The 14,190-nt window shown below is 39.2% G+C and overlaps 2 protein-coding genes across 2 annotated transcripts; both read right to left on the bottom strand.

Annotated features, from left to right (window-relative positions):
* Positions 1–303: 303 nt before the first annotated feature.
* LOC309710177 (RING finger protein 141-like) lies at positions 304–2,844 on the bottom strand. Its single transcript, XM_082539429.1, has 4 exons — positions 2,585–2,844; positions 1,984–2,080; positions 1,513–1,667; positions 304–699 (listed from the first exon to the last, which is right to left on the bottom strand). Exons 1-4 carry the CDS (start codon positions 2,719–2,721, stop codon positions 603–605), a joined length of 486 nt encoding a protein of 161 aa, XP_082395555.1. The 5' UTR covers positions 2,722–2,844; the 3' UTR covers positions 304–602.
* A 2,546-nt stretch (positions 2,845–5,390) lies between these two features.
* On the bottom strand, positions 5,391–13,055 carry LOC309711063 (RING finger protein 141). Its single transcript, XM_082541067.1, has 6 exons — positions 12,950–13,055; positions 10,852–11,055; positions 10,206–10,314; positions 9,006–9,187; positions 8,175–8,282; positions 5,391–8,087 (listed from the first exon to the last, which is right to left on the bottom strand). Exons 2-6 carry the CDS (start codon positions 10,986–10,988, stop codon positions 7,937–7,939), a joined length of 687 nt encoding a protein of 228 aa, XP_082397193.1. The 5' UTR covers positions 10,989–11,055; positions 12,950–13,055; the 3' UTR covers positions 5,391–7,936.
* Positions 13,056–14,190: the final 1,135 nt, after the last annotated feature.

The raw sequence follows: 14,190 nt of genomic DNA, 5'->3' as shown, positions 1-14,190 counted from the left end.
GCCCTTTGCTGCTAAAATATTTATTTACACCTATATTTATACCTACACTCCTTACCCATACTCCATACTGGTACTCAGGTTGTTGCACTCTAGTTATAGTATTATTTATTGTATTGTCTTATTACTTGTCATTTCTTTTGTTAAAAAAACAAAACAAAAAAACCCCAACTATTTATTCTAACTTTAAGAAAAAATTTCTGTTTCTTCATTATTTTTGTTTCTTTTCACTCCGGACCGTGTGTACATAATTTCGTTCCACCTCATGTTAACATGTGATGCGAATGACAAATAAAGCTCCTTGGATCCGTGAATGTTACAATTTATTATAATATACAAATACAGATTTATTTTTCACTTCAAACAACATATCACAAAACTGGTTTCAAAAAGCATCCTGGGATTTTTAGGACTTAAAAGAGGAGATTTTCATTTTCAGAGGCAGTCACAAAGAATATAAAGAGAAGAAACCTGCTGGATTCTTTTCTATCTTGCTCTTTAGGAGGAAAAAGTCTTCTTATGTGGGTGTATCTCCATTTCCTATGTACTTAGCTAAGTATTCGACATTTTAAAGCATGTATGGGTGGCTTCCCTCATTAGTCACATTAGGGAAGTAGTCTCTGAAGATCAGATATTACCCACGATTCGCTGTCAGCAGTCACATGCAGATGACATGCTAGGTCGCTTAGGCTCTGACCACTCCTACAGAAACAGAAGAGGATGTGGAATAATTACGGTGTGTGTGAATAACAGGAAGTTTAGATTTTTCAGTAACAAATTTTCATCATCAATTGCTGCTTGTATACAGAGAAAACATAAACTGTTTTATTATTTATCTACAGAGGAAGGCAACTTAAATTAGCTTTTCTACCTTTTTTAGTAGAAATATGTCTGATAAATCCTGAAGGTTTGCAATCAAGGAATTGAGAAAATAATATCCCTCTGTGTTCTAAAAATGTCCAAAAGTTTTAACACGACCCATCAATCAGCCCCCTAGCCTTGCCTCTGGATGAGAAATCACTCTGCTGCAAAGAAATTATATAATTCATGCAGATTGTGGAGCATTAAAAGAAATATTTCTGTAGTCTTACAGCACTGACACCTGTGGTGAGCAGGAAAAACTGCATTAACTGCATTGTTAGGCTGCTTGGAGATTCGGGCCGGATCACACATGCTCTTCCTGAGGCACCAAAACCTTTAGTCTTTAAAGGAGTCCTTTTTTGTTCCAAACAAAACAACGACCAACCTGTGGTTAAATTGTCCAGAAAAGCTTTAGCTGAAACCTTTTAAATAGCTTTTTAAAATGGTAACCCTACAGCTGAGTTTTTAGACCACCAACATGCCCAAGTAGTGAGGTCCCACTTTGATTTGGCTGCAATGACCTTTGGTGTATGTTGTTCCCATGCTCTCTTTCCCCCTATTTCCTGTTCATTGTCACTATTAAATAAAGTTATAAAAGTACTTATAATTGCTGAATGTGCTATAAATGTATGCTTTATGTCATGACTGCCTGACCTGCTGGCCTGGCAGGAGTCAGCCAGGAGCTCAGTAGAGGGGCTCTTTGCAGACGGCACCTGAAGACTCTGGCTGGCGATGTCATGATACAGCTTGATGAACTGATACAGGTTCATGATCTGCGATGCTTCCACCATGCCATTCTCCTTACTGATCTGTGAGGAAGAAAAGGCAATCATGTGACTTAATGACTGGTAGTGCATGCAGTTTCAATCTTACACTGTGCCAAAATAGTTGGCTATAACCCACCGATGACAGGCTTCTCAAGCCCAGCACGGTTTTTTAATCCAAGCTACCAGTTGATAGCTGCTATCAGCAATCTATTACAGGATGTATTTCTCTATTTCTCTAGGGGCAGAATTACCTTTCCCCTTTTACAGGAGTATGGTTTCACTCACATCTGTCCCTCTCTGTCATAAATGTGTGGGCAGATGCCTCTGTTGGCATGTGGGGAAGGCTCTTTGGTCTCACCTTGGTACACACAACCCTGACAGCCACCTTCCACAAGGCTGTAGCATCAGATCCTGGCTGCACTTCAAACAGCAGGTCATTCTGCTGTTCAGCAGTACTGACAGAGAAGAATGAGAGAGGGGAGAAGTTATGTTTTTCTCCATAAACCATTCAGCCAAATGACAAAGCAGTGCCACAATATTCATAACAGAATTTTTACATTTATTTTTCATCATGCTGAATTTCAAAAATGTATTTTCATTACTAATACTTAACAACACTGCTCGGTGCTATTCACTTCGTGTTTATTTGACCTTCAGCTGCACTATCATGCCTTGCAGCTTTCAAGCTCCAGGAGCTTGTGAGCTAAAAAAAAAAAAACCTAGCTAGTAAACTAGCAGAAATGTATGTAATGCTAGAAAATAAGGAAGGTTAAATCCCAGATATCATAAAAGCACTGACGCTAGCTCTCAAATTGAAAAGTCTACGTAAAATCAGCCCAAAGGTACACTTTTGAACTAGGTTAAGTTTGTCGGCCTGTTCATTCTGCACAAAACTGTTTTATGTTAAAGAAAAGCCGCTTGCTGTTCTCTAAAGCTGTCTTTAACGACCTGTCACTTACATGTCATTAAGTTCAGCCAGTCTTCCCAGGAACTCCTCGTAAGTTAAGTAGCGACTGTCACGAAGCAATTCTAAACATTTCTCCAGCTTCTGACGGAGCTGGTTCATAACTCCCTGACCTGAGATCTGCTGACCCATCCCGGTGTTGTGTTAAAAGCACCAGTAACACTCGCAAACCAACAGAGGAAAAATATTTTTCTAAGTGGAGGATGAAGCTGGCGGTTGGTCTAGCAGTTTCCGGTTGCCTAGGTAACCCACTAACGTATTTACCCGAGCCATTTGGTAAGCCAATTATTTGGAGCACTTTAATGGCCACAGGTTAATAATAGCTATATTTGTAACTAGTAAAATCTTATAAAAAGCCAAAGATTTGTGACTTGCAGTGACTTACTGCAAAAACAGATTCATGCTGGTCTTTGAATAGCCATAGTAAAACAACATAGGAGTGATCACACATGGCACACATAAGGAACAAAGGTTATACAGATGTCAGAGAGTGCCTTGAAACAGGAATATCTGAATCATTACACTGTGGGGGTGAAGTGATTAGCACTGTTGTCTCAGAGCAATAAAGTTCCTGGTGCAAATCCTAGCTGTCACAACTGACTCGTGAAAAATGCAAAATTCTTGAAAGATGGGTTGTAAAACAGCTAACTGATTATTTACAGAAACAATGTTAGTGGAGGTTACAAATGATCTTCTTATGGCCTCTGACAGTGGACCCGTTTCTGTGCTTGTCCTGCTAGACGTCAGTAGAGCATTCGGTACTGTTAGCAATAGTTTATTACAGCAATTGGAACATGCTGTAGGTATTAAAGGTATTGCAATGTGAATTCTCAATAATCCTTGGCTTCACTGTGTCTTTACCTCCGTAAAAGCAATGATGGGGCAGCTTGGACACCTTAGTTTGTGAGTTAGGTGTTCTCAATAATTCAAGAACGAGGCAGTGTAGGAGCTTCAAATTGACACCACAGGTGTAACTACAAAAAAATCAGATAAGTTAGAATCTCAGTGACTTCGACCTCAAGGTCAAGGTCAAAGGTCAAAGGTCAAGTTTTATAAAAATCTTATGAATATGATAACCTAAGAATAAAGTGATGTAGGAGCTTCAAATTGATACCACGGGTGCAACAAATAAAAATATTCTATGCATTTGAACCTCAGTGACCTCGACCTCAAAGTCAGAGAATCAGTGAATGCAGTAACTTGAGAACAAGGCAAAGTAGTCTAGTAGGAGGCTGAGGGGTAGCACTGGCAGTTGCCAGATTTTTTTTTTTACCATTTTTTGTCCCCATCCATTTTCTTCGGCTTATCCAGGGCCAGCTCGCGGGGGCAGCAGCCTAAGCAGAGAAGGCCAGACCTCCCTCTCCCCAGCCACCTCCAGCTTATCAGGAGGGACACCAAGGTATTCCCAGGCCAGCTGAAAGATATGATCTCTCCAGCATGTCCTGGGTGTGCCCCGGGGCCTCCTCCTGGTGGGACATGCCTGGAAACCGTCCAGAAGGCATACTTATCAGATGCCCAAACCACCTCCTTTCGATGTGAAGGAACAGCGGCTCTACTCTGAGCCCCTCCCGGATGGCTGAACTTCTCACCCCATCTTTAAGGGAGAGGCCAGCCCCCCTTCGTAGGAACCCCATTGCCACCGCTTGTATCCGCAATCTTGTTCATTCGATCACTATTCACACCTCATGACCACAGGTGAGGGTAGGAACGTAGATCGACCGGTAAATTGAGAGCTTCGCTTTTACATTCACCTCTCTCTTCACCACAGTGGACCAGTACAATGTCTACATCACTGCAGGTGCAGCACCAATCCGTCTGTCAATCTCCCGTTCCCTTCTCCTGTCACTCGTGCAGGACGTACCAGACTTAATCTACTCCACCCTTTTCAGATTTGAAGGTGCCGATCCTCATTCCCACTGCTTCACACTCGGCTGCAAACCGTTCCGGTGCAAGCTGGAAGCCATCACCTGATGAAGCCAACAGAACCACATCACCACAGCCTTCCATCACTTGGCTACGCCTAGAAATTCTGTATATAAAAATTATGAACAGAATTGGTCACAAAGGGCAGCTCTGGTAGAGTGCTTCACCCACCGGGAACAAGTTCGACTTATTGCCGGCTATGCAGACCAAGCTCTTGTAACGGTTATATAAGGATCAAATGGCCCGTAACAATGGGCCAGACACCGCATACTCCCAAAGCACCTCCCACAGGACACTCCGAGGGACACGGTCGAATGTCTTCTCCAAGTCCACAAAACACATGTAGACTGGTTGGGCAAACTCGCATGCACCCTCAAGTATCCTTGAAAGGATAAAGAGCTGGTCCAGTGTTCCACGACCAGGACGAAAACAGCATTATTCCTCCTGTATATGACTTACGGACTAACTCTCCTTTCCAGCACCCTGGCATAGACTTTCCCAGGGAGCCTGAGGAGTGTGATCCCCCTATAGTTGGAACACACCCTGTGGTCCGGTAAACATGAGAACCAACCATCCTGGTCTTCCAATCCAGAGGTATCACCCCTGATCTCCATGCAACATTGCAGAGGCATGTCAACCAAGACAGTCCTACGACATCCAGAGTCTTCAGGAACTCAGGGCGGACCTCATCCACCCGAGGTGCTCTGCCAGGCTCTGGGTCTGGAATTATTTAACTGCCTCAAGTGAGAGGCCTGACCAGGGGGACAAGGGCCCGGACAACATATCTCCTGGGATCCCTGGGACACACAAACCACTACACCACGATAAGGTAGCAATTCGCGGAGGGGTATGGTTACCGTGTAAACCACATGAACAACTAGGTTTCACTCTTTTTTATTTTAAAATGAAATGTCCCACCACCATTGAGTTTACATGTTCAAACCTGTAAAACAATGCCAATGTTAGCCATGTAAAACTCATAAGATTAAGCATTTATGATTTTTTCCTATACATCTTAACACCAGTCTGATACAGTAGGCTACATCACTTAGGCTTTTATTGCCAAAGAAAATCTTGTTTCCAAACAGAATAAGCTGTATAAAAATGTAGCTTATACAGTTTATTGCATATGAAACAACTTATTAACAAAAGTTGCAAAAACTTTCAATTCAACAGTCATAAAGTGCCAAAAATTGAGTGTCTATTTATTAAGGATAATACAGTAAGAATGGTTCTGTTATTACACTTCCCTTCATTCACTATAACAAATACAATGTCTGTACTATGCCAGGACCCCAGAAGGAATACAGGATAATGCTACCATCTTATGGTTGCAACATCACATTACACAGCAGTTTATGTTTTTAGGGCATGTTTAAAAATATGCCCTAAAAACATAGATATGTTCATAAACTTTATAATGTAAATATTAAAAACTTTCTTTGACATTTTTCTGAATGGACCATGCAGTCATGCAACAAGATCAGACACAGTTTGCTAAAGAGCTTGTAAAAGACTTCTCTTACTGCTGAACATCTCTGGGGTGTGTTTATTTCAGCTTGAATGAAAGGATTAAAGCGCCAAAATAACATTTATGAAGGCAAATATAATCATCTCCATCAACTACGCACAAGCACCCAGAGAAGTGAGGTCGAACAAAATGAACAGAACTGAAATATTACTGATATTTCAAAACTATAGGAATAAATTGCTAAAATAAATGTGAAAAATGCTAAACTGAAGAATTCACTGAACTTCACACAACAAAGATCTAAATAAGTCATTTCTTTAATACAACTTTAAATGAAGAATTGGATTTGAGTAAAACAGAAATGAAATCTATAAGGTTCATACATATTCACATTTAATAAAATATTTCCGGAAGAATCAACTTCGAGTGTCACAGCTATGTCAACTTAAACTGAAAGTGCCACTAGGGATCGGTTAGACCCAGGGTGAAACGAAAACAAAACACAATTTCAGTGATTTTACTTAACTGTTCCCCTACAAGCTGCCTCTCTCTCAGTCATTAAGTTGCTTTTAATTACAGTCACGTCGAAGCACAGAGTGCAGTTTTGGGAGTGCAAACTAAAAGATTTCTACAGAATTCATATTAAAATAGTGTAAATAAAGATGAGAGAAAAATAATTAGAAAAAAATTCATAAAAGTAAAAAGAGGAGAACAACTTATGTGACAGGCAAGGTGATTTACAACAGTTAAGACACCACAACGAGCCAAGTCCTTAAAATCACATGAGCCTATTCAGTCCTGTGTCCTGAACTGCACCAGAACAGGATTTTAGTACAGATTCACATAACACAGCTCATGGTCCATGTCATGTGGGGTACAAACATGCAGGGATACATTGCACAGACATCCAAACAGCTTTATAGATGGAACATAAATTTTCACTTTACTGCTTGTCCAGAAGCCCTGGCAAATACGACAAGTATGTTTGGTGTCTTGGATTTGCACATGAAGGAAGAATAGGACATTTTGGGAAATGATGCTTATTTGCTCAGAGGTTTAAGATTTGATCAATACCAATTTACTGTCTGTATGTTCACTGCAAGGACAGAGTCAGTTCCCAAATTTAGCACAGAGACTACAAACAGAATGAAAAGAGCCTGATGCTGTCCAAAAGTTGAAAACAGTCCTGTAATGACTTCATGAAGCAACTTAGCCATGAATCAGTCTACAGCAAAAAAAAAAAATCACCTTTAAACCTCTCTATTTTTCACATTTAGATATAGTTAAATATAACAAATTCAAAGATGATTTGATAAAACTGACTACAGCCAGCCCTTTCTCCTTGTTTCCAGTCTTTGTATGAGGATAATCTAACTGCTGTCCTACAGATATCTGACTTTCCCTGGACAGCAAACAAGACACTTTCCCAAAATATCAAAGTGATGATTTAAATTATATGAATGAGAGTCATACTTATCAAACTTTACAAGGAAGTGCAACTGTGTCTCTCTCATTCATATCGAAGGAAGGCAATGTCAACATGTATCAGCATTTGTTTTATAAAGTGCCTAGTTAACCCCAACCACCTCTTAGTAGTACTTTAAGCAACATTTGGTTATTCTGGGTTCCATTAAAATGTTACAATTTATTGTAATATACAAATACAATTGTTTCACTTCAAACAACATATCACAAAACTCCATAAAGTACATCATCAACAATACTCTGGTTTCAAAAAGCATCCTGGGATTTTTAGGACTTATAAGAGGAGATTTTCAGAAGCTATCACAAAGAATATAAAGAGAAGACACCTGCTGGATTCTTTTCTGTTTTACTCTTTAGGGGGGGGAAAGAAACCTCTCAGTGAAAGTGGTGTTTTGTGTTTCAGTATGTAAAGTCTACTGAAGTGGGTATATTTCCCTTTGCTATCTACTTGGCTCAGTATTCTGCATGTTAAGGCCTGTGTGGGTGGCCCGCCTCATCAGCCAGGTTGAGGATGTAGCCGGCTATGTCATCCTCTGTGGGGATATCAGACATTACCCACGATTCGTTGGCAGCAGTCACTTGCAGACGGCAGATTGGGCAATTTCGGCTCTGGCCACTCCTACAGAAACAGAAGAGGGTGTGTAATTTAATGTTTTACAACGCTATAGATGAATTTGAATAATTCAAGCTTATTTGATTATCTCACCATTTATCAATGCATTTCTGACAGAAGCTATGTGCACAGGGCAGAATGAGGTCAGATTTTCCATCCATGCAGATGCAACACTCCTCTTCATCGGTCAGCTGCTTCACTCTGCATGGAAATGTATACAGAAGAGGGGAAAACAATTTCATTATTTTCTTTAACGCTAGGCACACTTTATCTTCATTTTTTAGAAATGAAAACAAAAAGCATAAGAAGTGTTTTAGAAACACTTTTTATGCTCAGGATTCGCCTGAGGATAAATATTTCTCGGGGTTATAAAAATGTGTAAAAGCCTTAAAATGACCCATCAGTCACTGCCCCCCTCAACTTTACAGAATAAGGAATCGCTCAGCTGTAAAAAAACAAAAACAAAAACAAAACAAAAAAAAAAACAACCTTAAAAATATATAATTCATGCAGATGGTGGGGCATTAAAAAACATTTTCTGTAGTCTTGCATCAGTAACACATGTGCTGAGCAGGGAGACTGCATTTTGGGCACTTGGAGGCTAAAGCTGGAAACAGCATTGATATTTGCACAAGTGTAACATTTTTAATAGCGCATATGTTCACAAACATCATTACTGCTCAGCTGACAAACAAAAGTCCAATATTCTATATTTTTTCAGGTCTGTTGTAGGAAAACTCTCCTTCAAAATCTGGCAATGATTACAAGTGAGTGCATTCGCTGAACAAAGACCTCTGCTGCATGTTGTACCACTGCTCTCTTTTCCCATAATCCCTGTCCATCTTCACTATTAAAAAACGTCATGAAAATCTAATTGTTGTGTGTGCACTTTATATCATAGCTGTCCATTTCCTGGTAACCGACCTGCCCATCCACATGCTGGCCTGGCAGGAGTCAGTGGAGGGAAGCTCGGTTGAGGGGCCCTTAGTGGCACCCTCTACAGACAACACTTCAGCTGCCTGGCTGGTGATGTCACGATAGAGTTGGATGAACTGATACAGGTTCATGATCCGCGATGCTTCAACCATGCCGTTCTCCTTATTGATCTGGAGGGAAGCAAAGGCAATCACAAGAGCACTCACAGAGCAACTCCCACCAAAGGGCAAAGGTTATACTAAAACTGTGATGTTTTCATGACAACGTGCTGATGTAAGTAGTTCTCATAGATCATTTGTGCTGATGTGAGCATTGTTAATATGGAAATCTAGTGTAGCATATTAATCTTGTTGGTCATTGTGATTATAATGTATTAAAAAATAATGTTTTAAAGAGTTCAAAGAAAGGAAGTGCTTATGCTACTCAATGACTATTATACTGCTTTAGAATCTGGAAATGATCCGATGGAAAGTTTTTCCTAATTCATGTGATTCTAAACTTTGACCTTGAAGCATTACATACTATAACTGTGCATTTTATTATTTTAACCATATGATTGGAGCAGAATTGGCTGACATCTTTTAGCTTCTATAACCTGTAAAAACATGAGACTTTAACATCTATTCATGCAGTATGTGATTTTGTGGAACTTTATGGTGTCATGTTATGACTCAAGCTGTTATTAGTATCTACCATCACACAAAATTTGAAAATGATATCTTGGAAACTGCAGACAGTTGACATCTAACAGACAGACACAAACAAATGCAACCAACTACATACACAACTTTTTGTTTCTTCATATTAATTATGAAGAAACAAAAACTTTCTATTTTTTTTTGCCTGGTCAGTGGCAGTGTTACATTACGTTTAAAGTTAAAAACCGATGTGGAACAATGAGTTAAACTGTCAGAGATCTATTACCCTCACCTACCCTGTAATATTATTATGATCCCCAGAAAGGGCTTGATTTTTGTGAAATAGTAAACATCATTCTGATAAGAGTCCATTTCCAAACAATAAATTGGTTTTAACACTTGCAGACATCCCAGGAGATCCCTCAGAGCATGGTTTCCTCATATAAACACAATTTACAGGAGTATGGTTTCACTCACATCTGTCCCTCTCTGTCATAAATGTGTGTGCAGATGCCTCTGTTGGCATGTGGGGAAGGCTCTTTGGTCTCACCTTGGTACACACAACCCTGACAGCCACTTTCCACAAGGCTGTAGCATCAGATCCTGGCTGCACCTCAAACAGCAGGTGCTTCTGCTGTCCAGCAGCTAGCTTGGCCGTACTGAGAGAGACGCAGGAGAGAGGGGAAAAGGTTATGTTTATCTCCATAAACCATTCCAACCATCCTCCATAAAGCACGCAGATTTTTGATTTATTTCTCATCATGATGAATGTTAAAAAAAAAAAACATTTTCATTGCGCCTTCTTTTTCAGGTGTTTTCAATGATTATTTTCATCAATAACACTGCACTGTGCTGTTTATTTTGTTGTCACATTAATCTTTTTTTCAGAATTGCTGTAACAAAGCCTTTCTCTACTCCACCTTCTGCTGCATTATCATGCCTTGCAGCTATTACCTCTAGGAGTTTGTAAGCTAAAGGTAAACTGGCAGAACTGTGTCTAATGCTGGGGGAATAAGGAAGGCCAAATCCCATATGTCATAAAAGTACTGATGCCAGCACTCAATTTGAAGAGTCCCAAAGGTACACTTTGTGAAATAGGTCAAGTTTCTCCACCTATCCATTCTGCACAAAAACTGTTTGTCTTAAAGAAAAGCTATTTGTTGTACGGGAAAGCTAATCATCTTTAACAGACTTACACGTCATTAAGTTCAGCCACTCTTGCTAGAAACTCCTCGTAGTTTAGGTAGCCGCTGTCACGAACCAATCCGGCATGTTTCACCAGCTTCTCAGGCAGATGGTTCATCACCGCCTGACCTGAGATCTGCTGACCCATCCCGGCAGCAGTAGAACTCACACAAGAGAAGAGGCAAAAGGCAGCACCTCATTCAGTTCTTCCAAACCTGGTGGGAAATGATTGCCTTAAATTATTAGTGCCTTAGATTAATATTTTAGTTAAAGAAAGACATACAAAATATAGTGAAAACACACAAAAATGAAGTGTGCATTCATCTGTATTAAAATATGCTGTGGCACAGATGATCGTAGGCCTTAGAGAATATGGCAAGTACATGAAGCATACCAAGACCCAGAATTTAACCAACCAAAATTTCAAAAAGGAGCAAAAGGCATAGGACCAAGATAAAGAAGTGTACCTTTCTTTCTGGGATTAGTTAAAGGTCCTCTCACATTCAGCTGGTTGAGAATGCAACAACTCAGCTTCTTAGTGGACAGTGTCACATCACCAAAGTCTTTGCTTTTCTCTACTGGCTCTCTGTACATTTTAGAGCTGACTTTTAAAGCATGTTTGGGTCCTTGCTTCCTAACGGAGATATTGGCCCCAAATGAGCCGGTTTGCAGCCTTAGCTTCACAGCTGGGCTTTCTTGGCCATCCCACATTTTTGGCTTAAATCTACGCATCTAGTCGTTCTAACTAGGGCTGCTCAATTAATCGAATTTTAATCACGATTACGATCTGGGCTTTCAACGATCATTAAAAATGACTGAGCGATTATTAGACCCTCCCTCGTGCTTTACTCTCGTGCTGCTCCGTGTGGCAAATCGAGCGCACACAACAATTAAGAGGACCCGAGGGAAGCTCGGAAAGCTAAGCAGAAGTTATTTGGAGAGGAGAGTGACTGCCGTTGGTTGAAAAGAGAGGTAAAAAAAACTTCAGTGGTGTGGAAACATTATGGGTTCGCGGAGTCAGACGTGGATCAAGTAGACATAGTGTGTAAACTTTGCTACGGTGTCGTAGCTGCGCCACAGAGCAGCACTGCAAAGTTCACTAAACATAGATGTTTACATTTTTCATTTATTTTTTATATTGCAAACATTTGCACTGTTATCAGTATTTGCACACTATTTTATATTATTTTTTGACAATCTTTAAAGTCATTATTCAATACATTGTTATTGTTAAATAAATATCGTCAAATAATCAAGATCTCAATTTCAGTGAAAATAATCGTGATTATCATTTTTGCCATAATCGAGCAGCCCTAGTTCTAACAAACACGTTTATCAAATTGCTTTCACATGATATTGTTTGTTTTTTGCGTTTTTCCTTTAATCATCACTTATGGTTTCATAATGGTTTGTGTATTGCTTTTAGCTGAATTTTCTTGTGTACTTTACTGTTATAGTTGTTCGCCCCGGCCTTTGATTTTTTTTATTTTTGTATTTGCTCGTCTAAAAAGTTACTATTACACTAGTAATCCCTTTAAAACTTAGTTGGAAAGGGACAGAATATTAATGAAACACGACTAGATAATTAAAAACACTTAGATGACTATCAGGTAATAACAAACTCATCCTCTCCCACCAGCTACCTCGAGACTTCCTGTGGCTGCATGCATACATAGAACATATCGATGTGTCAAACCTCACGTAGACCTGACAATAATCTATAAGTCATAAAAAAAAATAAACAGCCAAATGCTCGCAAGGGCAGCAGCTCTGCTGTATTAGCTAAATTAGCATCAACATCCAGCGACGCTAACAACGTCGGCGTTTATTTTAGACTTCAACGTAAGAACCGCATAGCAGCAGCGCTCCTTCTTCGAAAGTACTTATAGCTGCAGAGTTTTAGACCTCTCCAGACAGTAAACCTCAGTTTAAACTTCACAACTGTAGTAACAGCGTAATATTACTGAGGAGCACTCTGCTAACAACTAGCTGCATTACTTTGCTTGAAACTTAACCAATACCAGAAGAAGCGAAACGTAGAAAATAAATAAATAAAAATGGGATAAATATGATCCTCTGCTGCAACTGTGACACGTAGGTGCTTCTTACCAAACAGTGCAGAGTCCACGTAGGAGGCACCATCCAAATTTCACCACTAGCCTCGCTTTTAGCTTCTGTTTGTCTTGGTACCACAACACTGGCGCGGCTTCATGACGTTGGAGTGTGACGACCTTACGTCAGTCGTTTGCGTTAGTAATAATAATAAGATTATTGATAAACAAACAAACAAACAATTAATTAATTAAATAAATATTAGGCCTACACAACATTTACCCGCTTCTGAAACTTGTTTTAAAAAGATTCAAAATAAATAATGTTTGGTCTATAAATTAATTCGTTCCCTATCATTTTTCCATTCATTTTTTTCCTTATCATTTTTTGTATACATTCAAGAATGATCTGGATTTAAAAAAAAAACTGTAGAAAATGTGTCTGCTGTAGTATTTATAAGTCAAAATAACAATAAATAAATAAATAAATAAAGTAATAAATATAACTAATAATAAAATAATTAAAAAAAAAACTAAACAAAAACAGGAACCAAGCCAACTTTCCTACATTTCCTTACAGATTAAACAATATAGGACCATCTTATCGTGAAGTAAACCGTCCCCCCCACCCCCACAAAAAATCCATTAAGATCTTTGTGTGAATGAATGCTATACGTACCAGAAATTCTGACATTATGAAACGGAAAAGTAACTGATTGCTCTTAGTTAATATCTGTTTTGTTTTGGGGTGTTTCTTTGTTTTTGTCTTTGTTTTTTTATTGTTGGTGTACAGTTTTTCTTTTCCCCACCTCAGTTTATTATGCTGAAAAAATACAGATCCAAGAAAGTTGTGTAGTTGTGTTTTATAAAACACATTAAAATAAGAATGCTGCCACCAGAATCACCCACTGATTTTGTTTATCTTTATGCATCTTCAGTGAACTTCATCCAGCATTCATGAAAAAAAACTTGTGCTTTTTATTTCCTAGTCTGTTATTTCTGATACAAAGGTTTTAACAGTTAGATTAGATGACTTTGGTTGCACCAAATATATTTTTAATGTTACTGTTATTTCTGCAGTGTCATTTTAAATATATTGCATAGATTCATACATACAAATAACACAAGCCAGATATCAATGCTCTTAATCTCCTGAGATCCCTCCGAGGGCCGACGCAACAGCTGCCTGTGAGAAAATACACACAGTCACAGCAAGACTTCAGACACAAAACCCCGAGGCTTTCATTATTATATCTGGAGACTTTAACCATGCCACACTGGATTCTACTCTGGCTGCTT

Source organism: Aulonocara stuartgranti (genome assembly GCF_965226115.1).
Source record: "Aulonocara stuartgranti genome assembly, chromosome: 7".
Classification (NCBI taxonomy): Eukaryota; Metazoa; Chordata; class Actinopteri; order Cichliformes; family Cichlidae; genus Aulonocara; species Aulonocara stuartgranti.
The sequence above is the reverse complement of the archived record's forward strand: the minus strand, read 5'-3'. Positions and strand labels throughout refer to the sequence as shown.